General features: G+C 44.0%; 1 protein-coding gene across 5 annotated transcripts in view; it reads right to left on the bottom strand.

Moving 5' to 3' along the window:
- ASCC2 (activating signal cointegrator 1 complex subunit 2) overlaps positions 1 to 6442 on the bottom strand; it is a 41811-nt gene extending 35369 nt beyond the window's left edge. For 4 of the 5 annotated variants that reach the window (XM_055322765.1, XM_055322766.1, XM_055322767.1 and 1 more), the window contains exons 1-2: positions 6341 to 6442; positions 1709 to 1806 (exon numbers count right to left, since the gene is read on the bottom strand). In XM_055322765.1, the coding sequence (XP_055178740.1) occupies positions 1709 to 1789 (81 nt within the window). In that variant the 5' untranslated portion in view covers positions 1790 to 1806; positions 6341 to 6442. The remainder of the gene's footprint in view (positions 1 to 1708; positions 1807 to 6340) is intronic. The other variant, XM_055322770.1, reaches the window with a different exon arrangement.
- Between the last annotated feature and the right edge of the window lie 20159 nt (positions 6443 to 26601).

Genomic DNA, 26601 nt, shown 5'->3' with positions numbered 1-26601 from the left:
GCTCAGATGGTTAAACGTCTGCCTTTGGCTCAGGTCATGATCTCCAGGTCCCGGGATCAAGCCAAATGTTGGGCTCTCTGCTCAGCGGTGAGTCTGCCTCTCCCTCTTCCTCTGCCACTCCCCCTGCTGTGTACTCTCTCTCTCAAATGAATTTTAAAATAAATAAATAGGGACACCTGGGTGGCTCAGTGGTTGAGCATCTGTCTGCCTTTGGCTCAGGGCGTGGTCCTGAAGTCCCTGGATTGAGTTCCATATTGGGTTCCCCTCGAGGAGCTTGGTTCTCCCTCTGCCTTTGTCTCGGGCTCTCTCTGTGTCTCTCATGAATAAATAAATAAAATCTTAAATAAATAAATAAACAAACAAATGGGGAAGGACTGAGGTAGAAAATCAGAGTCAACCACTTAAGGAGGTCAGTCTCCACCAGCCCAACAGAACTTTCTGCGTTAATGGAACTCTTCTATATCTTTGCTGCCAAATACAGTAGGCACTCACCACATGGGTTGTTTTAATTTAAATGAACTGAAATTAAATAAAAAATGCAGTTCCTTAAACTATCTGCATTTCAAGTGTGCAATCCCTACATGTGGTGAATGACTATGGTGAATGACTACTACGGTGGGTGGCTACCACATTGGGCAGAACAGATAAAGATTTTCTGATAAATACCCTCCTCACATAAAAAGGTTATTAAAACAAAACAAAACAAAACAAAATGCCACAGGGTTTATAGCAATTAAGGGTATGAGACCTAGGGTCAGTCTAGCTAGGTTCACATCCTGGCTCCCCTAATTTCCTAGTTCTGTGACCTTTAACTTCCAGTTTTCTCATCTGTAAAATGGGGACAATCAAAATACCTACTCACAGGGCTTAACATGAGATAATCCAGGTGATGTGTTTAGAAAGGTTTGGCCCAGAGCAAGTGCTCTATAAACGTTAAGTCCTATTATCAGAGAATAGTTAGGAAGTAATAAGAAGCCATCCAGAGAGCAGGAAATAAAACACCAAGCTCTTGTTTCCCACGACTCTACTCAAGCCCCCCTAGAAAATACTTCCTCCCACCCTGTCAAGTAAGCTCATATTCTTGGGAAAACAGTAAGGGCGTGTGGGGACTCCAGTCCCCACGTCTGTCTCCTTCGGCAGCCTGGCACCTCTCCACACGCCTAATCTCACTCTGCAGCTGGTAATCGGCACGCTCATGGCCTCCTTATTTTTCAGTCTCCCAAGCCCTGCAGAGTTGGTATGTGGCAGGTGGCGCTTTTTAGCCCATGATGATAAAAGACAACCTGACCTCTGAAACTGGTGTTCCCCCTGAAGTGTGGATAGCAGGTGAGATAGCTCTGAAAAAGGCCTACCTGAAACCTGAACACTTCCCGCAGGGTCAAATCCCCAAGCCCAGCTTTGGACTGGATCCTTTTCTAGGCCAGCTCGAGTTGAGTCACAACCACCATCAGACTCTTAATTCAAAATGAAATGCTCTGGGGGGAAGGTGTGGAGTGGCAACATGGAAAGTACTACTCAAATTCAGGCTGCCGCTCAGAAAGGAAACTTCTGCACTGGGCCTGGAAGGATCTGGTAGTGTCCTTGCTACTGAATTACTGACTGTGGCCCTCGGGTCATTCTTGGAACAGATAGAGGAGGAATGCGCTTTTCACTTCTGAAGTTGCAAGAGGTAACATCAGGCTGAGCAGCCTCAAGGTAACGGGCTCACCAGCGCTGGTGAAGTCCTCAGTTTTCCTGTCTTCAGGTCCGTGTGGGTGATCTGGAGTTGGTCCAAGGGCAGAGCTGGCATTGTGCTGTGTGACCCTCCTGAAAGGAATATGGATGGGAAGAAGAGAGCAGACACATAGGCTCCTGGTGGCAGGGGCCTGCTCTGGAACTGATCCCAGAGCCAGGAGAGAAGCTTCACACTCTGGCCTCAGAAGGCTCCTGATGAACCTCGAAGGCCTGGTTCTTGTACCCACTAATCCACACTGAGGTGACTTTTCTGCCTCGAGCAAAAGCTCTCAGCTGAGGAAGGAAAACACTCCCCAGGTGACTCCTGATATATTCCAACCCTCTCTAAAGGACTGGCTAAAAGTACCTAGATAATCTTTATTATGTGTCCAGCTCTGTGCCCCGCTTGGCATGTAAGCTCTGTGAAGACAGTGCCTGGGCTATCCTCTTGCTGTCTTTTCCATGACCAGCACAGGCCTGGTAACAGAGTTGGCCTCATCAACTGTTTGATGACTGACTGAATATAAGGACTTTTCTTATAATTCTAAGCAGATCTGCAGTCTTTTGAGGAATGGAAGGATGGGCCTTTCCTCACAGAGGGTTTAAAAAAATTTTTTTAAGATTTTACTTATTTATTCATTATAGACACAGAAAGAGAGGCAGAGACACAGAGGGAGAAGCAGGCTCCATGCACGGAGCCTGATGCAGGACTTGATCCCATGACTCGGGGATCATGCCCTGACCCAAAGGCAGATGCTCAACCACTGAGCCACCCAGGCATCCCAAGGGGTTTTAAAATTTTACAACTTCTCTAGGCTTCAGGGAACAAGGATGTAGATGAATAGAAGGACCAGAGAGGATGACAGAATTCACAGGAAGCTGCCAGTGTGAGCTCTTGTCTTTTTTCCTTTTAAAGATTTTATTTATTTAGTCATGAGAGACACACAGAGAGAGGCAGAGACCTAAGCAGAGGGAGAAGCAGGCCCCCTGTGGCGAATCCCATGCGGGACTCGATCCCAGGACCCCGGGATCACAACCTGAACCAAAGGCAGATGGTTCAACCACTGAGCCACTCAGGCGCCCTGAGTGTGAGCTCTTTTCAGTAGAGGCCCAAACCCACCTCAGAGTCAGTGAGTGGCAGACACCACATCTCTTGTCCTCTCCCATCCAGCATTCTTTCCATAACTCTACTCGGCCTGCCCCACAGAAGGGATGTGCATATTGGCTGAATCATGGAATGGAAGTGAATTAGGCCCCTTAGAAGACATGCCATATAAGGCCAGCCAGTCTCCATGACAACATAAAGATATACTGAGGCTGGGATGATGACACCATCCATCACCTCCTGAGAACCTCACAGATGAGCTGAAGGGCACGGTCAGCCATGAGTTACAGGATATCTCAGATATCAGGCCAGGACCTGGTGTTATTTAGACACAGAGTGATAATACAGGGTCGCCCCACAGGAGTTTCCAGCCCAAATATTACAATGATAATGGCAGTAACAGCGACATGCTTATCGTGCGCTGGTGCTTTCCCCAGGGCTTTTCTCAGCATTAACTCACTTTGCGTATACTAATACTTAGGACAACTCAATGGTCAGGTCTATTTTCATCTTCATTTTATCAATGAGGAAATAGAGATTCAGAAGAAAAGAAACTAGCCCTAGAACTCAGTTAGTAGTTGGTGAAGCTGGGGGTCTCTTAACCATTCGCTGTACTGAGCCTAGTGTAGCTGAGCTTGCAGGGGGGTGTTGTCAGGAAAGGATTTCTGGGGAGCCAAAATGATCAGGAGAGTCTGAATTGAGTCTTGATAGTGGAGATTAGTCACAAAGGAGAGTGCCCCAGGCAGAGGAAACAGTAGGAACAAAGGTAAGGAGGTGGGAACATCTTGGTACTCAAAGAACCTTAGTTCATGGGCTGTTTTAAAGACCGTGAAGAGGGACCTCTGGGTGGCTCAGTCAGCTAAGCGGCTGCCTTTGGCCCACGTCAGGATCCCAGGGTCCTAGGATCCAGCCCTGTGTCAAGCTCCTTGCTTAGCGGGGAGTCTGCTTCTCCCTCTCCCTCTGCCTGCAGCTCCTGCTTGTGTGCTCTCTTTCTCTCTCTCTAATAAATAAAATATTAAAAAAAAAAGACTGTGAAGATATCCATTCTAAAAGGATGTAAAAGAGGACTATTCTGTTTAGTCCTCAAGGCCTGTTCCAGCTCTAGGATCTCAGTGGGTCTATGGGGTCCCTGCACACGTGAGTGTGGTGTGGTGTGGTGGCCTCAAAAAAATCATAAGGTGTGAAGTAATGTAAGGGGCTTGGATGAGCTTTCACTTTTCAGCTTTGCAAAATGTAGATAATGTACACATGTTGCACAGACATTATTTCTCATCAAGTTACTATCTTGCAAGCCTCTCACAACAACCAGTTACAGACAACAAGGATTATTATGCTCTGATGTCCAAAGAAGGGCTCTGATTTGCTCAAGGCAGATACATTAGTGAACAAGTTGAAACTGAAGCCCAGCCCTTTTGCCTTGGCACCGGGAACTCTTGTGCTGGAAAGACTAAAAATACTTCCTTCCTAACCCCCCAGTGATGCTGGGACGGCAGCTGGAAACACCAGGAGTCTGCTCGCCAGTCCAGAAATCTAAATGACTCACAGGCTCGGTTCTTTCCATGTTCACCTTTCAAAGATGGTCGTGGGAGTATCCAATGTAGGGATTGAGATTAGGGAAAGAGCCATAGTAGGTGGTGGCTCTTCATCCTTTAACTTTTAGGCCCTAGAGGCCAGGCCTAGACAGGTAGAGACAGCACTTGATTTCAGAAGAAATCATTTCCTACAAGCCAGTGCCTATAAAAGCAGTTCAGACTCAGGCTGGTGTGGTTAAAAGAGAGCTTTATAGTTCTGCAGCCTGGGTTCATTTCCTGGCTCCACCTTTTCCTACCCATGTTTGAGACCTGGAGATAGTTCCTTAGACTCTCTAAGCCTTGATTTCCTCATCTGTAAAACTGGGTTTGAGAAGTAACCAATGGTAAATGTTCAACACAGTAGCTGGCACGTAACAAGCACTCAATAAAGTTTACTTGTGATTACAAGTCCCAGCCATAGGCAGACCACTTTGGATTTCATTTACTCAGCAAAAGCTGACTGAATACATTCTGGGTCCTGGGCATGTAAATGACTATGATTCAGTGTAATCAAAGCTGGAACAAGAAATTTCCAAAACAAGCACAACAGAGAAAGGGAGGATGTCACCAAGAAGGTGACCCATAACCTGGTTGTTGAAGGATGGGAAGAAAAGATGGAGGCGGGGGAGGCATTTCAAGCAAAGAGCAAGTGTGAACACAGGCTCAGAACCAGTGGCTTTAAAGGAAGGGGCATTTGATATGGCTGAAAATACAAGGTCAGGAAGGGGATGATCGAAGTAGAGAGGTGAGGTTGAATAAAAAGATAAAGACATTTTAAAAGGAGCCTCCATTGTGATGCTAAAGATGTTGGCCTTTCATCTAAAGGCAGTGAGGGAGGAGTCATTTAAGTAGAGAAGAGATACAATAAGAGAGAAAAGACAGTAAGTTGGTGGCAGAGACTGTCTATGAACCCCTAAAGAGAAAAGACCATGTTAATAGTTTCACTTATCCATTCAAAAAGTTTTTGAGCACCTATTATGTGCCAGGCACTGAAGCTGGAGAATACCAAAGCAGGCAAAGAACAAACTTGGTCTTGCCCTTCACGAATTTACAGTCTTTATGGGAAAGATAAATATGAATCAAATAGCCATAAAAACTAGTAAAATATCATGATGTAAGCTATGCAGGTCAGGCCCATCAGGCTATGACTGCATGTAACAGACAGAACGGACTAGAGGGAGGGAGTGTGTCAAGGAAGATCCCAGTTTTCATCTAAAGTATGGGTAGAAATTAACTAGGCAAAGATGAGACTTTAAATTCCAAAAGGAAAAGGATATTACTGGTGATGACATCTGTGCCCACCACTACATCCTTCACACCAAGCAGGGCAACAGAAGCCAAAACTTAGAAAAGAGCTTTCTTTTAGAAGGTGAGCTTGATGCAAGCACTAATTATGGTTAAGGCCTGCGCTACTGCTGCCTCGATTTCTCTGATTGTCATCACCCTTCTCTGGTCTCAATTCAATATTCCTTTCCTCAGAGAACTTCCCAGACCACCCAATCTAAGGTATTCACTCTGCAGTTACTGTCTATCTTTGATTATCTTGTGCCTTAGTTTGTCGTTGACTGTCTCCTCCCACTGGACTGGATGCTCCATGAGGGAGGGTGCCTTGTCTGTCTTGCTGTTAGTCTCCCCAGTGCCTAAACCTGTTCCTAACACGCAGGAGGTGATGGACATGTATTTGTTGAATGAATGAATGAACTGTAAAGAAACTGAAACCTGGAGTGAGGATAGAGGGCTGTGACTCATCCAAGGTTACTCTGGGGCTAAGCCTCGAACCCATGACTCCACGCTCTAGAGGCCTGGCCTCAGGGGCGACTCATGGCCCCTCCGGTAACGTCAGTCTCGGCCCCGCCAGGCAGGCAGTGAGGCCCGTGGCAGCCTGAGGCATGGCCACGTCTCGTCCCAGGCCCGATGCCCCCTATTCGGCAGGGCCCAGCCACGCACTCACCTCGGCGGCTCCACTACCGGCTCTGCCGCCGCCACCACCGCCGCTGCCGTCGCCGCCGCTGCCGCTGTCCACGGTGACAGCTCCCAGTGGGCCGGCACTTCCGGGGTCAAACGGCGATTCCGCAGGCGCAGACAGGAAGCTTCGGCCCGGCCCCGCCCCCCGTGCGAACTGCCGCCGGGAAGCTGGGCCCTTGGCCACGCCTCTAGGCTTAAGACTCCGCCCCCACAAGAAATAGGCCGATTGTGACCACGCCCCCTGCTCCCTCCAGTCTCCCAAGAGATTCCACCTCTTGGAAAAATCCAAGTATTCTTGTACCTGGTCTCTCAGGGTCTCAGGCTTCCATCTCTTTCCTAACCTTCTCAATCATCCTTTTACACATTTAATCCAAAAGAGTAGTTTTAACAAATCAAAAGCATGAACGTGATGTTGAGCAAAAGAAAGCAAAGTAGAACAGACTACAGTTTTGCTTATAGGAGGTTCTGGAACTGGCGAAACTTGTGAGTGGTGATAGGGTTAGAAGGGTGGTCCCCTGGGGCTGGTGACTGGAAGGGGCCGCAAGTGAGACTGGGACATTCCATGTCTTTATCTTGCGGTAGCTACATAGATGTGTTCAATTTGCAAAAGTCATCAAATTGTACACTTATGGGTTGAGCACATTTCTCTGTATATGCAATACAAAAAGGTTCTGTTTTGTTTTTTCTTTTTTTTTTTTTTTTATGATAGTCACACACAGAGAGAGAGAGAGGCAGAGACATAGGCAGAGGGAGAAGCAGGCTCCATGCACCGGGAGCCCAACGTGGGATTTGATCCCGGGTCTCCAGGATCACGCCCTGGGCCAAAGGCAGGCGCTAAACCGCTGCGCCACCCAGGGATCCCTCTTTTTTTTGTGTGTTTTTTTTGTTTTGTTTTTTTTCTTTTAAATCAAGAAGGCTGTGGTATAGATATCTTAAAAGCAAAATGCAAATTTTCCAGAGAATGTCTTAGGTGGCATAGGGCTGGTATTCCCAATCTGGCTGTGCATCAGAATCATCACAGAGGGCAGTCTGGGTGGCTCAGGGGTTTGGTGCCGCCTTCAGCCCCAGGGTGTGATCCTGGAGACCCTGGGTAGAGTCCCATATTGGGCTCCCTGCATGTAGCCTGCTTCTCCCTCTGTCTCTGTCTCTGCCTCTCTCTCTCGGTCTCTCATGAATAAATAAATAAAATCTTAAAAAAAAAAAAAGAATCACCACAGAAAGCTACTTAAAAGTACACAACCCTGGTTTTAGCACAATGCCTGGCACATAATAAGATTAAAAAATCACCACCACTACTACCAGGATGCCTGGGTGGCTCAGTTGGTTAAGCCTCTGCCTTCAGCTCAGGTCATGATCTCAGGCCACTGTCAGGCAACCTGATCAGCAGGGAGTCTGCTTCTCCCTCTCCCTCAGCTCCTCCCCCAACTCATGTGGGTGTACAGACATGTTCTCTCTCAAATAAATAAATAAATAAATAAATAAATAAATAAATAAATATTTAAAAAGAAATAGAATTACAAAGGGTGGGGCACCTGCGTGATGCAGTCAGTTAAGCATCCAACTCTTACTTTTTGGCTCAAGTCATGATCTCAGCGTTGAGACTGAGTGTTATATATGGCTTCACACTCAGTCCAGAATCTGTGTGTGTCTCTCTCTGCCGCCACCCTCTAAAATTAAAAATGATAATAATTATTAAAGGTGCCTGCCTAGCTCAGTTGATAGAGCATGTGACTCTTGATCTTGGGGTCTTAAGTTTGAGGCCCATCTTGGGTGTAGAGATTACTTAAAAATAAGATCTTCAAAAAAAAAAAGAATTATAAGAGATAGAAATTATTGTTATACCATTTTATAGAGAGGCTTAGAGACCAAGCCAGTGTCACAAACTTGTAAGTTGATGGACTAGGAATTTGAACCCAGCTTTGTCTAGCTCCAGAGCTTGCCCTCTTAACCTCCTGACCAAAGGCTTACCCAAGTTCCATTAAACAAGATTGGGAATCTCGAGTCGCCAGATGCTGCAGGCTGTGTCAAAACAGTGGGTGCTTCCTTTAACTGCTGTCATTTTTCAGGCAAAGCTGATCATCTACTGATATAAAAGTGTCGCCAACCTGTCCCCAGGAACTCAGGAAATTTCTAGTAGAAGCTTCTGCTTCACTGTCAATCATACCTTTTCAGAACTAAACTCCTGGCAGCTTCTGACTAGCTGTCAACCTTAACTTTTTAGAAACAAACAAAACAAACAAACAAACAAAAAAACTAACTGCCAGAGTGGAAAAAGAAACATTTGAGGAAGATCCCCACAGAGATGAATCAGAAAGTGCCAGAAGTGACCAACAATTATCTCTGCCTCATTAAAAATTTTTTTTAAGATTTTATTTATTTATTCATGAGAGACACAGAAAGAGAGAGAGGCAGAGATATAGGCAGAGGGAGAAGCAGGCTCCATGCAGGGAGCCACACATGAGACTCAGTCCCAGGACTCCAAGATCGCTGCCCTGAGCCAATGGCAGATGCTGAGCCACCCAGGCGTCCCTATCTCAGCCTCAATGTAATGTTGAAATCCCTTTTGAATATTCAACCCAAACCTTTATTAAAGGGCCCGTTTCCCTTATTTGGAGAGCCAGGGCTTTGGAAGTTATTCCTCATAATCTCCTTATTTGTACAAATAAAAATGACTCTAAAGATGACGCGTATGGCAACTCCAACTCCACCTGATGTAGTCTCTGTCTATAACTCACCAAAGAGCAGCCCCACTTTGCTCTGGTAACAGAAGGGGCAGAGAAGATGCCAGAAACTACACGTTTTTTCCCTTTGGCATCACACACATTGGGCACCCAGGAAGTATAATATGTATCTTGGTGATTGGTTGGAAGGAAATCATGAGTAGCAGCCTTTGGCACAGAGAAAACTTAAAATAAGACTTCTGGCAAAAATGTATGCATGGGTTTTATCTTTCCGCATGGGTATTAATATCACTAAGGTTTTGGAGCTAAATAGCAGAACTATAAAAAGACCAATAGTCAATAAGACAACTAATTTCTCCAAATGTGTTTCAGTTTCCTCAACTGTCAAAAGGGGTCATTAATACCCACTTCATGCTCATTAGGAGGTTTAATGAGATAACATAGACAGTGCCAGGCATATGATAGGTGCTCAAGAAATTTATTGGAGAGGAAGGGAGACTCCATATCATTTGGAGTATTAACTCTTGTATTTCCTTTATCTCTGTTTTCTCTTCTTTGCCAGAAGAGATTAATAAGGAATGTTAACTTCCAAAGGAGATATCTTTGTCTCGGCTAACATATGTCCAATGGAAATTAAGTTTAAAAGTCATTTTAACAGAATAAGCCTTAAGACATACATTAGTCACACATTATGGAGGAATTTGGGTGCTTCAATTCTCTAGATTAAAAGAAAAACAACAGGGATCCCTGGGTGGCGCAGCGGTTTGGCGCCTGCCTTTGGCCCAGGGCGCGATCCTGGAGACCCGGGATCGAGTCCCACGTCGGGCTCCCGGTGCGTGGAGCCTGCTTCTCTCTCTGCCCCCCTCTCTCTCTCTGTGACTGTCATAAATAAATAAAAAAATTAAAAAAAAAAAGAAAAACAACAAATAGCTTACTTTAAGAGGAAATATTTGGGTTGACAGTGAAGGTGAGTGTCTGTGGTGCCTGTAACCAATCAAGTCTTGGGATAACTTGGAAGAAGAGTAGTTGGTGCTAGAAAATCGGCATGAGAATATCTGGGTGGGAATTCCCTGGCCCAGATGCTCTGAGTCACCTAAAATGAATTAGTATCATCTTAGTGCTTCATTCTTCCAGCAGGGATGTGTCCATGGAGAACCCCCTGTTGGGTTCGTGGCTGTGTGGCCCACTCAAAGTTCATTTCTTCTGTTCACCTTCCCACTAACAACAACTTGATTACTCTTCAGGAGTTAACAGTCCCCATGGAGTAGGACTGGTTCCTTACCCAGAGTTGAGGGGGGTAAGCAATTGTGTTAGTTATGTCCTGCTGTGTAACAAATCACCCCAAAACTCAGTGGCTTAAGGCAATAATAATCATGAGATGCCTGGTTGGCTCAGTCAGAAGAGCACAGAACCTTTGATCTCAGGTCTTGAGTTTGAGCCCCACATTGAGTATGGGGATTACTTTCTAAAGAAAGGAAATTAAGAAAACACGTCTATTTGCCATAGCATCAAAAAGAATAAAAATACTGGGGTGCCTGGGTGGTGCAGTTGGTTAAGCATCCAACTCTTGATTTTAGCTCAGGTCATGTTCTCAGGGTTGTGAGATCCAGCCCTGCACGAGGCTGGGCATGGAGCCTGCTTAAGATTTTCTCCTTAGGGCATCTGAATGGCACAATCAGTTAAGTGTCTGACTCTTGATTTCAGCCCAGGTCACGATCTCAGGGTCCTGGGATCAAGCCCACTATTGGGCTTTATGCTCAGCAGGGAATCTGCTTAAGATTCTCTCTTCCTCTCCTTCTGCCCCTCTCCCCGCTCTTGTGCACCCTCTCTTGCACTCTCTCTCAAATAAATACATAGATAGATAAATAAATAAATACATAAATAAAAAAATCAGTCTTTTGGGGTTTGTTGGTCAACAACACCTATATGACCTAGCCTAGGAAGTCACAAGGCATCACTTCAGCTGTATTTCTATTGGTCACATAGCCCAGCTTTGGTTTAGTGTAGGAGGGGACTTTATAAGGGCTTGACTATCTGAAGGCAAGATCACTGGTGGCTGTTTCAAAAGCTGGCCACCACATCTACCTAAGATGAGCCTGGCCAATTGGCATTTTCCAAACCCACAGACACAGTGATTTGGTTCAAGAATGGATACATGATCCATACCTATACAACAATCCCTAATTCTGGGATCTTTATTAGAGTCAAAGTGATAGAAAACTCTCTTTCTGATGAGATTGATAGCAGTAAGAAAGAACTAAGCCTAGAGCTGCCAGAGGCCATTACCTGAAACTACAAAGGAAGCAGAACTGGGAAAAGAAATGGTAAGCCGACAGGGGGAGGGCATGAAAGAGCCTGATGATATCATTTGATCCTTGAATCCAAGTGCACCTGAATCCAGATACCCCAGACTTTTCTCATTCTTGTTTCCCCAAGCCTTTTTGAGTTGGTATTCCATTCTATACAACTTCCAGATGCCGAGTCCTTCTCATGTCTAGTTCATTAGCTTTTTCTGAAGATTATGATTGACACCCACTGGGACAAGAAGGATGAGGTTGCTTGTTAACTGTTCATACTTGGGAGTTGCTGGCACTATAAATCACTGCATAGTGATGAGAAATCAGCCTGTGGATTGACCAGATACACTTTAGGTATGCGTCAATTGGTATCCTTTAACCACACCAAGTGTGTTCAGGAAAGATATATGGTAAAAAAGAAGTGAGAAATAGATTGGTGATGGAGCCTGAAAACCTAGTTTTTGCTACATTGGGCAACTGTGGACAAGCTTCTTAGCTTTTCTGACCCTCCATTTCTTTATCTGCATAATGGGAATAGTAATACTTGTTCAACCTACTATATTATGTCCACTCAGCAAACATTTATTGAGGACCTATTATGTGCAAGGTACTGTCAACAAAGCAATAACAAACTCAGTTCTAGCTTTCAAGGCTTTTATAGTCTTGTCAGAAGTATGAATAAAACAGGGGGCATCTGGCTGGCTCATTTGGCAGAGCATGCAATTCTTGGTCTTGGGGTTGTAAGTTCGAGCCCTATGTTGGGTGTAGAGAGTACTTGAAAATAAAATCTTGGGCAGCCCAGGTGGCTCAGCGGTTTAGCGCCGCCTTCAGCCCAGGGCATGATCCTGGAGACCCGGGATCAAGTCCCACATCAGGCTCCCTGCATGGAGCCTGCTTCTTCCTCTGCCTGTGTCTCTGCCTCTCTGTGTGTGTGTGCGTTTTGTTTCTTCCTCTGCCTGTGTCTCTGCCTCTCTCTCTCTCTCTGTCTCTTGTGAATAAATAAATAAAATCTTTTGAAAATTTTTCAAAAAAAAAAGAAAAAGAAAAGAAAATCTTTTTAAAAAAACAAGTATGAATGAAACATGAAATTCAATGTGGTTTAAGATAGATGTATATAGTGTGAGATGTATACATGATTATTTTGAGGTCATAAGGGAGAAACCACCTCAGATGGTGGGATTTGCATGAACTTTGCAAAGAGGATGGTATTTAATCTGAATTTTCAGGGAATGTGAGAACTTGTAGGTTGGAAGAGAATAGCAAGCAAAGAGCATAGTCTGGAAAAGGACCTAGATGTATAAAAAAGAATAGGCTGATCAATAAATTGCAGGTAGACATATATAGCTTGAATCTTGAGGTTTGAGGGTATCCTGAGGATACCAGATTATAAAGGGCTCTGTGGAGCATGCTATAGAGTTTGGACTTCCTCCTGTCAATGATGGGGAAGGCTCTGAAAGGTCTGAGTAGAACTGAATAATTTCACAAATATATTTTAGAAAGGCAACTTTAGTAGCCTGAAAGTACAGAGAATGAATGGTAGCAAGAATGGAGGCAGGCCTGTATTGCAGTTATCCATTGCTGCAAACACATTACCCCCAAATTTAGCAGCTTACAATGATATATTATTTTTTGTGATTTTGTGAATTGGCCAGGCTCAGTTCTTCTACTCCATATGCTGTCAGCTAAGGCTATCATTTGGTTACATTCAATTAGGTGTTCAACTGAGGGTGGAATATCCAAGACGGTTTCACTCATATGTCTGGCTGGTGTGACTAGAACAGCTGGCAGCTGTTTGGGTCTTTCTTACCAATTGGCCTCTCATTCTTCAGTGGTCTAGTCCAGTGGTTTTCAAGCATGGGTGATTTTCTCCCACAGGGGATGAGTGGAAATGTCCAGAGACATTTTCTGTTTTCACAACTGGGAGCATCTAATAGAGACCAAAGGTGCTTCTAAACATCCAACAATGCATCCGATAGCCCACTACCAACAAAGAACTATCTGGCCCAAAACATCAATGGTACCAAGGTTGAGAAACCTTAGTCTTAGACCAAGCTTCTTCTTCTTCTTCTTCTTCTTTTTTTTTTTAAGATTTATTTATTTATTCATGAGGCAGGCAGAGACACAGGCAGTGGGAGAAGCAGGCTCCCCGTAGTGAGCCGAACGCAGAACTCAATCCGGGATCATGCCCTGAGCTGAAGGCAGATGCTCTACCACTGAGCGACCCAAGCATCCCTTAGCTCAAACTTCTTTACACAGTGGCTGGTAACCATGGGAATAGCCAGATTTTTTGAGGCCTAGGTTCTGGAACTCACACATTATTTCCTCCATATTCTACTGGTCAAAGCAAGCTACAAGGCCAGCTCTGATTCAAGGAGATTGGAACTAACCCCCCTCTCCCATCCATGTAGATTTTGGGTGGCCATTTTTACAGGCAATCTATCACTAGATAGTGACTATAGGGAGACTATACAATGAGAGAGATTCGAGTGGGAGATGATAGTGGTTTGAGCTCTGGCAGTAGCAAAGTATCCCAAGGAGAAAGCAAAAAAAATGGCAGTGAAAACTCTTTGTAAAATGTTACATAAAAATACTAATTTCATAATCCACGCTGTCCACAACCAGGAACTGCTGTCCCTAGCAGCTTTCTCTTAAGCCTGGCTTTCTCTCAACAGGCCTCTGCTCCATGACAGTCCAATCCCCCTGCCCTATGTTGAGTTCATCAAAGCTTCTGCTGACTCGAGAAGAATCTAGAGAATGATCACTACAGTGAAAGTCTCAAATCAGCCCCCAGGGCCCCAAATAACAAAACATCTGCTTGTCATTCTCCCCTACCCCTCTGGGTTTTAGTGAGAAAACAGTGTTAAATGATGATAATGATAACCAAGCCTCCTGGCTTCCAGGAAGGGAAGCCTAATTTGAAGGCAGCTAATTATCCACTCATTATAATTTACACATAGTGGTTGTCTTGCCTTCTGTCACTGGTCTCAACAACAGTCGAAAATATGGGAAGAAATATCTGAATTAATACATTTTAGAAAGAAGAGGGTAGAGAATCTCAAGTCAAAGAAAGAATCATATCAAACACGTAGTCTAAATCTCTTATTTTATGGATAAGGAAACTGAGGCCCAGAGAGGAGAATGGAACTTACCTAGAGTTGCTCTGTAGCTGGTGAGTGGCAGAATGGGCACTGGAATCAAAATTTCTGTGCTGGCTCCAGCCTAAAAGTCCACCCAAGGAGATGAAAGAGTAGCTCCGTCTGCTCCATGCAGCCTGGAGACTCCGCACTCAGACCACCCATCAAAGTGGCAATTGGCATGTCCCGGCTTCTCCATAATCATCGTGTGGGACGATGGAACCACAGAACCAGAAGGTGGAAATAATTCCTCAAAGGCTGGGACATGGTTTAAGTTGCAGAGGGGGCTGGGGCAGGGAGGTCTTTGCTTCACTTTAAGATTAAACAATTTTTATTTGGTAGCATCTTGTGCTTTTCATACAGCACCTGAGAGTAAGGGGTTTTAGTTACTTGGTGTTGGGAAAGGTTTATACTTTACCGTTTTTAACCATTGTACCTGGGGTTTAAAAGCAATGGAAGACTGCCAGCTATTTAGCTCTCCTAGGGAAAGCATGAAAAAGAAGTCACTAGAAGATATATGCCTTGATCATCACAAAAAGAGGGAAATTCTCGCCTTCTTATGTTTCTGGGCTGCAGAGATCCCGGAGGATTCCAGAATGCAGCCAGGTTATAATTATTCCCTGACATACACATTCCTAGCTAGCTCCCTGCACTTCCCTGGTGGAGTGCTGATCACATCTCATCATCTTGTATTTCTTGTGTGATTGCTTAGTCAGTGACCACCTCCCTCATTAGACTATGCATTCTGACAAGTTAGGGACCTCATCTGTTTTCTTTCCCAACCTCATCCCCAGTTCTTAGTTTGGAAACTGGCACTTGATAGAGCTCAATAAATATTTGAGGAAGGAAGGGTGCTTTGCTGGCTGAGTTGGTGAAACATGTGATTCTTGATCTTGGGGTTGTAAGTTCAAGCCCCACGCTGGGTGCAGAGCTTACTTAAAGTGAATCTTTAAAAATATACCAGTTGCAGAAGGAATGATTGAATCAAAGCACCAAGATAATCTAGACCAACTCTTTCAATTCCAGGTAAAGAAAATGTGACACAGTGATGAGCTAGGATTACAGAGCATCTAATAGCTCCTTACTGTTTATTCACTTGCTTAGAGTGAGTAGTGCCTGAAACAGTGCTATTTCATGGAAATGCAAAGCTGAGACACTGAGCTCTTTTCCATGCTCTGGACAATTGTAGTCCCTCTCCTTAAGAGAAGACTCCCTTTGAGGCAGGAATTCTAAAGATGGGTCCATAAAAGGGTTCCCAGGATCTATATATCCCCTGAATCATATGCAGACGTACTGGGGATTTTTTTTTCAGTAGTGAGGCTGAGAGGCTCTCTTCTGATCCTTAAAAGAGCAAGATCCCCAAAATGCTAAGAATCATTCACACCAGCACTCTGCTAAACCTTTCATCTCCTTCTAGCTGGAAAAGCCACTCCACAGCCCAAGTATCTCTGGTGGCAGAAATATGTCTTAGTGTGAGTCTGTGAGGTCAGCAGTGTTCAGGGCTAAGTGGCTAACACATGAGATCAGAAAAAAAGAAATTTTCCAAATAAATAAATAAATAAATAAATAAATAAATACATACATACATACATGCTCAGGGGCACCTGGGTGGCTCAGTGGTTGAGCATTTGCCTTTGGCTCAGGTCATGATCTCGGGGTCCTGGTATTGAGTCCTGCATCAGGTTCTCCTCGGGGAGACTGCTTCTCCCTCTGCCTATGTCTCTGCCTCTCTCTGTGTTTCTCTCATGAATAAATAAGTAAAATCTTAAAAAAAAAAAAAAGGAAGGAAGGAAGGAAGGAAGGAAGGAAGGAAGAAAGAAAGAAAGAAAGAAAGAAAGAAAGAAAGAAAGAAAGAAAGAGGGGATCCCTGGGTGGCGCAGCGGTTTAGCGCCTGCCTTTGGCCCAGGGCGCAATCCTGGAGACCGGGATTGAGTCCCACGTCGGGCTCTTGGTGCATGAAGCCTGCTTCTCCCTCTGCCTGTGTCTCTGCCTCTCTCTCTCTCTCTCACTGTGTGCCTATCATAAATAAATAAAAAAAAATTAAAAAAGAAAGAAAGAAAAGAAAGAAAGAAAGAAAGAAAGAAAGAAAGAAAGAAAGAAAGAAATGTTCAGCTTCAGTTGGTTGGGGATAGTGGGAAAGTTTCCCAGAATAGGTGCCAAGATAGCCAAGCTGGGCTATAATGAACCATGAAATTTTGAGAGTATAGAAATGATATGAGGAAGGGGATAGGGTCTCAAATTCCCTTCTGGTGGCCTCAATGTCTTCATCAACTCCCCAAGTCCAAAAGGAGGATTTGTTTAAAACTGTTTAGTATCAAAAAATGAAATAAAATAAAATAAAATAAACTGTTCAGTTTCAGAGTCATTTTGGTCCAGACACTAGCCTAGCTATAGAATCTCTTTTTCCCTCTTCCTTTAGAAGGAAACATAGGTTTTTTTTTTTTGTGATGACAACCGTCACTGGCAGCCCTTTGTCCCCTCTGTTGAATTATTCATCCTGCAAGATGAATTATTAATTTCCAATTTTGTACAGCAAATGCCAGGCAAACAGGTAGAAATGGAGTTGAGACCTTGGGCATGGAGCCACAAACCTCCCCAGGTCCCCTGAAGCACAGGCCACGGAGGCCAGGAAATTATGCAGGAATCTGCAAGGGGCTCACCATGGAATGCACTTGATTGAGAGCAAAGTTTGCATAAGATCATGGTGCCCATGAAATGACTGGGCCCTATTCTCTTCCGGCTCTCAGGCCCCTTGCTTTCCTGGGTCTTAGCTATGGCACTCCTGCCTGGTTCCAGTGCTAGGCTGCATTACATGTCTAGAGTGGGCTCAGCTGCATTTAGCAGAGTGACTTGGGTTTGATTCTATACCTAGAATCCAGGTGGCCCTGCATTATTATTATTAGGCCAGCAGGATTTCTCAACCTCAGCACTATTGGCATTTGGCCCAGATAATTCTTTGTTGGGGACTGTTCTGTGCATTGTAAGATGTTGAGCAGCATTCCTGACCTCTACCCACTCGATGCCAGTGGCACACCTTCCTCTCCTCCTGGTTGTGGCAACCAAAAATATCTCTAGACATTATCAAGTGTTCCCTGGGGTGAAAAATTGCTCCCACTTGAGAGCCACTGGGTTAGTGTTGAGTCTTTTCCCCCCTCATCTATTAAGTGGGACCAGAGTAGTATTTACAAGGGTGCGCTACGGTGATCACATGAGATCATAGATGTGATGTCTCAGTTTATTCAGTGTCTCCACCCTGGGACTTATCTGCTACATGAACTGATGCTCTTCTTTTGTGCTTAAGTCCAGGTCTTGGTTAGGATTGTGTTCAGTTGCAAGTAATGGGACATTCACTTTAAACTGACTTGGCAGGGGGATCCCTACGTGGCTCAGCGGTTTGGCGCCTGCCTTTGGCCCAGGGCGCGATCCTGGAGTCCCGGGATCGAGTCCCACGTCGGGCTCCCAGCATGGAGTCTGCTTCTCCCTCCTCCTGTGTCTCTGCCTCTCTCTCTCTATGTCTATCATAAATAAATAAATCTTTAAAAAAATAAAAAAATAAACTGACTTGGCAGTAAAGGGAGAGTAATGGGTTCATATGACTGGAGATCCAGAAGTAGGTTGAGTTCTGGGTTCGATTGATTCAACAACTGGTATATGTCCTTATCCTCAGGAACCAGTTCTTTCTGTGTTTTTTTTTCTCTGCTGTATACAGTGAGGACTGGTCCTGGGACCTCAGGGTCCTTGAATGACCTCTAGCAGCAATTGACACTGTGGCTTTCTTACTCACTTTAGAGTCTGAAAGAACACATCTGTTCATGAATGCCAAGCTGGAACCCTCAGTGTGTGTGTTGGATGGTTTAAGCCCTTTAAGTCCCACTCATGGAACTTGGTATGGAATCATCTCCTGCAGCATATGTCCATGTAGATACTCAAATGAAGATCTAAGCATTGGTAGGATCTAGTGACTATTCCTGAACCAATCATTCTAGCTAGAGGGGAGGAACAGAACATGCAGATTGGCTGGATCTGGGACTTGGCCAAACTTTGGAGTTGAGGGTGTGGAGAGGTGGGGAGGTCAGCTTCGCCCAATCACAAGGACTGAAAGTGGGGGAAGCTTCCCCATCCCCAAAAAAGGATGCTGCTACCAGAAAAGTGGGAACAGGTGCTAAGCAGGCAGAATGAAAGCTGTCCACTGCAGGGGGTTAAGAGAAGACCCATGGGTGATGGGGAGGAGAAGATGTTCGTATATCTGTAGAGTAGAACAGACATCTCTGTGTACCCACTTCAGGTCCTTTGGGGCTTACCAGTGATAGGTGCTCTCAGGTGCAACTTGACAATGCCTCACCTCTCTCACTTCTGCCACATGTGGGGCATGTGGGGAGTACTTGCCAGACTCAGTACTCACCATGTGCAACCTGAAAGTGTGAGATATTAATGCCCCATGAAGCAATCCTTGGCCAATGGGAATGGGAGCTGATGGTTAAATGTTTCCCCACTTTGGTTGGCTGTCAGTAGAGCATGAAACTCTTGATTTCAGAGTTGTACGTTAGAGCCCCACATCGGATGTAACGATTACTTAAAAATAAAATCTTGGGACGCCTGGGTGGCTCAGTGGTTTGGCACCTGCCTTCGGCCCAGGGCATGATCCTGGAGATCCGGGATCAAGTCCCATATCGGTCTTCCTGCATGGAGCCTGCTTCTCTCTCTGCCTCTCTCATGAATAAATAAATAAAATCTTTAAAAATAAAATAAAACCTTTATGGGGTGCCTGGGTGGCTTAGTTAGTTAAGTGTCTGACTCTTGGTCTCAGATCAGGTCTTGATCTCAGGGTCATGAGTTCAAGCCCGACGTTGGGCTCCACACCAGGCACAGAGCCTACTTTAAAAAATAAATAAAATAGGGGCACTTGGGTGGCTCAGTCAGTTAAGCGTCTGCCTTCGGCTCAGGTCATGATCCTGGGGTCCTGGGATTGAGCCTCATGTCAGGCTCCCTGCTCAGTGGGGAACCTGCTTCTCCCTCTTCCTCTGCTGCTCCCCCTGCTTGAGCTCTCTCTCTGTCAAATAAAGAAATAAAATCTTTTAAAAATACATAAAACTCATTTTAAAAATTAATTAATTAATTAAAATATTTTAAATGCTCCCACCTTTATTCTTGGAGTAGATGCTCCTGAGATCTATGGCTTAGGGCATTTCAAAAGATCCCAAGGAATACTCATGATTCATCCTTGTTCTGGCCCTTGCTCCTTGCCTATCCTTCTCTCTTGCTCCCTGGGGCTACTTCCTAAATAAACTATCCACACAAAAACCTTTATCTCAGGCTCTAATTTTGTAGTAATCCCAGATAAGTCAAAGATTTTAGCTGCTGTAAGATTTAGATTTAGGTCTTTATGCTTTTTAGGCAACGTGAAAAATTAACAAAAGTGAGAGTTTTATGCCTTTAAATTAGTCCCCTGCCTGATGATTGGGGGCGGTGCTCAGGAGATAATACACTTAGGGACTGGAAGCCAAAGACTCTTGATACCCAGTGAGTCCCAGGCCTTTGCTGGCAGAAGGCAGCAGCCTGACAGCTGGGTGGACAGGCGGGCAGCAGGAGCAGCCCAAGATGAAACTGCTGCCCTGAAGAGCTGTCAGAGGCTGACTGTAGGCCTTGAGACCTTTTCAAGAGGTTATCAGCCAAACTGGGAAGGCTGCCTTGCCTCAGCTGAGACGCTGTGATTCCAGCTGATGTGTCGGGATACTGACAAGTCCCCACCTCCACCCAGACATGAAGTGCTCTTTTTTGGGATGGCCTGCCGGTGACTAGGCACAAAACAAGCCTTTGCAGAGATGGTGAGAGGAAAGGGAGAACCAGCTGTCTCCTTTTCCCTAGGAGCCTTGCCTTTCCACAACTGGCTACAGACGTATGTCATAATTTGTCTCTACTTCCTGCTCTCCTGGGTTCAGTTTCCTCCACTGATGCCCACTGACAATCCCTGACACTATTTGGATGAAAGCCTCACTTTCTCAACCCTCTGGCCCTTACCCATATACCTACTGTGCCCCTCTCCAGGTAGGGCCCTCACCCCCCCTCTTCTGGGCTCAACCCTTACTCTTAGCTACCAATAAGTCCAGCAGGCCCAGAACATCTTACCTTTGCACAATCCCCTACAGAAAACCACAGGAGGGTCAGCAGGACACAAAAGTAGGCCAATTTATACATATTTGGTCATATCTCAGTTTACGGACAGGCATATAAGAGGAATTTGGGACAGGATGAGTGGTTACTGATTAGCCCTAATCTGACGGTGCCATTCCCTGGCTTCACATTTTTCAGTGGTGCCCCATGGTAGTTCAAGGGCCTGTGTAGGGTATCCAAGCCTCTTCAACCTTGTCTTAACTTATGTCCCATAGCCTCCTAACAGTGAGATCCACGACCATCCCACAGATGGCCCCACTGCACAGGAGGCATTTCCCACTCTTATTCCCCTATTACTTGGCTTACTTTGAACCTTTTTCAGGTCTCAACTGACTGCCACCTCCTCCAGGAAGCCTTCCTTTCTTTCTCAAACTGAGCGAAGTTTCTCGTGTAAGCTCCCAAGCTGCCTAACATACAGCACATTGCCCTGTTTCTATTTATGTGTTTGTTTCTTGCAGAATTCCTCAACATTCTGGTACTATCCCTAGTTTACCCATCATTCCCTCAGGGCCAAGCACTGTGCCTGACATAGAGTAGGTGCCAAGTGAGTTTTGTTGAATAAACATGAGAAGACTTCAAAGTGTCTCATCATTTGAGCTGAGGGTTTATTAGAGGAAATAAAATTTCATATTGTTTTGTTTTGTTTTTAAAAGATAGGGATCCCTGGGTGGCGCAGCGGTTTAGCGCCTGCCTTTGGCCCAGGGCGCGATCCTGGAGACCTGGGATCAAATCCCACGACGGGCTCCCGATGCATGGAGCCTGCTTCTCCTCTGCCTATGTCTCTGCCTCTCTCTCTCTCTCTCTCTCTCTGTGACTATCATAAATTTAAAAAAAAAGATTTTATTTATTTATTTATTCATGAGAGACAGAGACAGAGAGAAAGAGAGACACCGGCAGAGGGAGAAGCAGGCTCCATGCAGGAAGCCCAATGCGGGACTCAATCTCGGGCCTCCAGGATCATGCCCTGAGCCAAAGGCAGACGCTCATGCTGAGCCACCCAGGTGTCCCTCAAGTTTTATATAATATCTAAAAGTAGAAAAACAATTCATGCATCGATATGGAGCATTAATAATATTACAAAGTTATAGGGGTGCTTGGGTGGCTTAGTTGGTTAAGTGTCATCCTTTGGCTCAGGTCATGATCTCAGGGTCCTGGATAGAGCCCCACTTTGGGCTCCCTGCTCAGTGGGGAAGTCTGCTTCTCCTTCTCGCTCTGTCCCTCCCCTCTGGCTCGTGTCCTTTCTCTCAAGTAAATAAAATCCTTTAAAAAATTACCAAGTTATATTCATACATTCAATATCTATTTGTATAGACAAATATTTTAAAACTCATATGTCAAAAAAAAATAAAACTCATATGTTCACAAATCTTAAAAAACTGTTAAAAACTGAAAGTAAATAAACATGCAACAACCTAACAACATAAGCATTGTGTATTTTCCTCCAGTCTTTGCCTTTGGGCAGGCATATTTTCCCCAATTACAGCAAGTGCTATTTCTACCCTTCACTTAACATTACAGCATCAACATTTTTCATCTTGGAATCACACTGCCTTTGGAGCTAAAAGAACTTAAGAAATAGTCTCATCCATCTGTTTCATTTTCAAAGAGAGGAACTGAGACCTGGAGCTGTGACTGGCTCGAAGTCACCCAACAAAATGACAACTCTAGTTTCTAAACTTCCTGATGTTTGATGTCATTTTCCTGCCCCATAGCCTTTGAGATTTTCTCAGACACTCTCTGACTTTGGGATCGAAACAGGGAAATACTTTGAAAGGAGGATTCTAAAGCACAGATGGATCAAAATTGGACTTGCATGCAATTGCTTTTTAGGGCTTAATGACAGTTTTTTACTTCTGCTGGAACTCTCGCACACTGCTGGGGGGATGGCAAATTACATTGGTACAACCACTACGGAAAACTTGCTGGGAGTATTTCCCAAAGCTGAACATCCACTTACCATATAATTAAAATTTTTTCTCCTACATACACTCCCATCAGAAATGAGTGTTTGAGGCCACCAAATGACATGCACAGAAAAGATTCACAGCAGGGCACCTGGGTGGCTCAGTGGTTGAGCATCTGGCTTTGGCTCAGGTTGTGATCCCAGGGTTCTGGAATCAAGTCCCACATTGGGCTCCTTTAAAATCTAAAAAAAGAGGGGATCCCTGGGTGGCTCAGTAGTTGAGCACCTGCCTTTGGCCCAGGGCATGATCCTGGAGACCTGGGATCAAGTCCGCGTTGGGCTCCCTGCATAGAGCCTGCTTCTCCCTCTGCCTGTGTCTCTGCCTCTCTCTCTCTCTCTGTCTCTCATGAATAAATAAAATCTTTTAAAAAATATAAAAAAAAGAAAAAAAAAGAGTCATAGCAGCTTTATCCATAGTAACTCAAAATTAGACATGACCCAAATGTCCATCCACAGTAGAATGGAGAAATATTTGCGGTATTGTCATAGAATAAAATATTACACAACAATGAAAACCAATGCAGCTCTACTACGTGTCAAGCCATGGATGAATCTCATGGACTTAATATTAAGTGAAAGAAGCCAGACATAAAAGAGGATATGCTGTATGATTTTATTTATATAAAGTTTATTTATTTATTTATTTATTTATTTATTTATTTATTTTAAAAGATTTTATTTGTTTATTCATTAGAGACACAGAGAGAGAAGCAGGGACATAGGCAGAGGGAGAAGTAGGCTCCCCACAGGAAGCCTGATGTGGAACTCGATTCTAGGACCCTGGAATCACAACCTGGGCCAAAGACAGACACTCAACTACTGAGCCATCCAGGTGCCCTTATATAAAGTTTAAAACAGGACAAATTAATTGACAGTGACAAAAAAGTGGTTATAGGGGAGGCTGTTTACTTAGAGGGGTCATGAGGTAGGTTTGGGGGCTGATCACATTCCGTATCTTCATAGAGGGTTTGATTACATTAGTGATTACATACTTAAAACTTCATTAGGCTGGACACTTAATATTTGTGTATTTTCCGTGTGAAATAAAAATTTTTTTTATAAAAATTTAAAAATATATTATGCTTCCCAAACTGGAGCAATCTAAGTAAGGTTATGTCATCTTACTAATGTCTCGTTTTTGTTTTTTTTTAAGATTTTATTTATTTATTCATAAGAGACACAGTGAGAAAGAGGCAGAGACACAGGCAGAGAGAGAAGCAGGCTCCATGCAGGGAGTCTGATGTGGGACATGACCCCAGGACTCCAGGATCACACCCTGGGCTAAAGGCAGGCGCTCAACACTGAGCCACCCAGGTGTCCCACTAATGTCCTGTTTTTGAAAATGCACTATAGTTGCATGAGATGTTGTCACTGGGGAAGCTGAGGAAGTACCTAGGACCTCTATGCACTATTTTTGCAACTTCTTGTGAGTTTGTAAATATTTCAAAATACGAGAGTAAAAAAAAAAAACAAAACTTAAACTTCCTACTTTTATTACAAAATCAGACATTGTAAGCATACTACTTTCTAAAAAAACATATTACTTTTTCAATCATACTCCTTCTTACCTTCAACCAAATTTATGGATCAAGTAAATTTATTTTCTTTTCTAAGTAGTTTTAGGCCCTCTTCTCCCTCCTTTTTTTTTTTTTTTTAAATAGGCTCAACTCCCAAAATGGGGCTTAAACTCATGACCCTGAGATCAAGAATCATATGCTACACCATCTGAGCCAGCCAGGTGTCCATCTCCCTTACTTTTGAGAGTCATTGTATCAGGCCAATTTCTCTTTTCTGCCCCTTCTGGATCACCCCACTTTGGTGAATGCCTCCCTTTGATGGCATCTCCACAAGATCTTATTATCCACTTGCTGAATCCAAGAGTTGGGGAGCCTAGAACTCCTCATTTCACTCTCCTCACTGCTCCAACCCCTAGTAACCTATGGCCAGGCCTCTAATTTGTAAGTCTGGGTTTACCTGTTTGGAAAATGGGTTGAATAATAGATGCCTACCTCACTGGTGTGTTGAACTTTAATTACTGTTTGCAACATTGCTTAAGACATTGAGATGAAAGGCAGTTTTAAAAGTCCATGTTACTGGCATTAGTAATAAAACCGTGGAATTTGTTTGTGAGTTTGCAAGGTTTTCATAACTGGGAAAGGGGGGGAAAAAGTTCATTTTATGTGGAAAAACCCTGTCCAAAACCCAGCCACAGATCCTGATTGGTTGGTATAAATAGCAAGAACATGTTGTACCTCAAAGCAGTTTGCAAACTTCACATTCTTCCATGCCCCTGAAAAGATAGAACCCACACTTCCAAAGTTAAAAACAAGGAGTTACCTGGGGTTAGAAGGCAGGAAATTCAGGGACCAATTTTTGGCTGAGATCATTCTCAGTTCTTTTCACAATTTACAAGAAAAACTTAAAGCACAAGGCTCTTTATTTTTACTGTCAATACTTTGCTTTTCCTTTTTACATTCTGATCACATTTCTACCAATATAGCAGTTAACAAGGACTCTTAGAAATCTACCATTTTTATGAGCACTTTATAAGGGGAGGATAGGATCAAATAAAAAGGTAAAACTCACCCCATGTCCTAAGAACCTTTACCATCAAGCCAGAAGATAAATAGGAACGAGTGGCCTATATTTAGAATTTATTTCATGGTGCCATGTTATTAATAATAACTGCGCCCCTTTGGAGTGTCCAAAGCCCTTTGAAATGCTTTACTTCATTTGATCCACTGACAGTGCTAGAATTACAAGCTCTGATTTGAGGGTAAGGAAACTCAGACAGAAGTGACTTTGCTAAGGCTACACAGCTTGCAAGTCATGGTGTTACTACTTAATTAAACATACTCTTGGGAATTAGAATGGTCTAGAGGAATCTAGTGGAAGGATCTAGTGTTCTTGAGGCACTTGGGTGGCTCAGCTCATTGGGTGTCTGTCTTTGGCTCAGGTCATGATCCTAGGGTCCTGGGACTGAGCCCTGCATGGGACTTCCTGGTCAACAAGGAGCCTGCTTCTCCCTCTCCTGCTCCACCTGCTTGTGCTCTCTTTCTCTCTCTAGCAAATAAATAAATAAAATCATTAAAAAAATAATCTAGTGTTTTTTTCCACTATACTGTTTGCCTGGTTGTTATTCAAAGGATAGCCCTGGCCTTCTGTCCTAGATTCAAGCCAGCCTAGCCCAAAGACCAATGCCATGTGGCCTCTAATCTGAGAAAGAAGTCATGTACAGTTTAAGAGTATGAGTCTTGAACTCAGGCTCTGGATTCATTTCTGGTTCTTAATACTATGTGGATTAGACAAATGACTATCTCTGTTTCCTTATCTGTTAAATGGAGATATAATAACAGTGTTTCCTTCTCTCTAGGTTCATGAGAGACAGAGAAAGAGAAAGGCAGAGACACAGGCAAAGGGAGAAGCAGGCCTCCTGCAAGGAGCCCGATATGGGACCTGAACCCAGATCTCATATCCCGGGATCATGCTCCGATCTGAAGGCAGATGCTCAACAGGTGAGCCACCCAGGCATCCCTACTAGGTTCAGTTAAAAGAGATAATGTATGGAGAACACTTTGCCCAGTGCCTGACATATATAGACCTTTCTAATGGTGAGACCTTAGTAGGCAAATAATGGTAACTGCACCTTCTCCACTGAAAGAAACCGTCTTTGGTCAAGCACTCAAATGAATTGAAAAAGCAAAACCAAAAACACCTATTTTGAGATAGTTGTAGATTTACATGCAGTTGTAAGAAATAAGAGCAACAGAGATTCCTTGTGCTTTTCACCCATTTGTCCCTAATGATCAAATCGTAATCTAACTATAGTACAATATTACAATATTACAGCCGGATATTGATGTTGATACAATCCACCCACCTTATTTGGATTTCACCAGATTCACATGCACTCATTTGTGTATATGTGTGTGCTTACAGTTCTCTGCAATTTTATTACATGTGTAGATTTTTTTGACCACCAAGATACAGAACATTTCTGG

Source organism: Nyctereutes procyonoides, unplaced genomic scaffold, assembly GCF_905146905.1.
Source record: "Nyctereutes procyonoides isolate TBG_1078 unplaced genomic scaffold, NYPRO_anot_genome, whole genome shotgun sequence".
NCBI lineage: Eukaryota > Metazoa > Chordata > Mammalia > Carnivora > Canidae > Nyctereutes > Nyctereutes procyonoides.
Note: the sequence above shows the minus strand (reverse complement) of the source record. Positions and strands in the feature narration are given on the sequence as shown.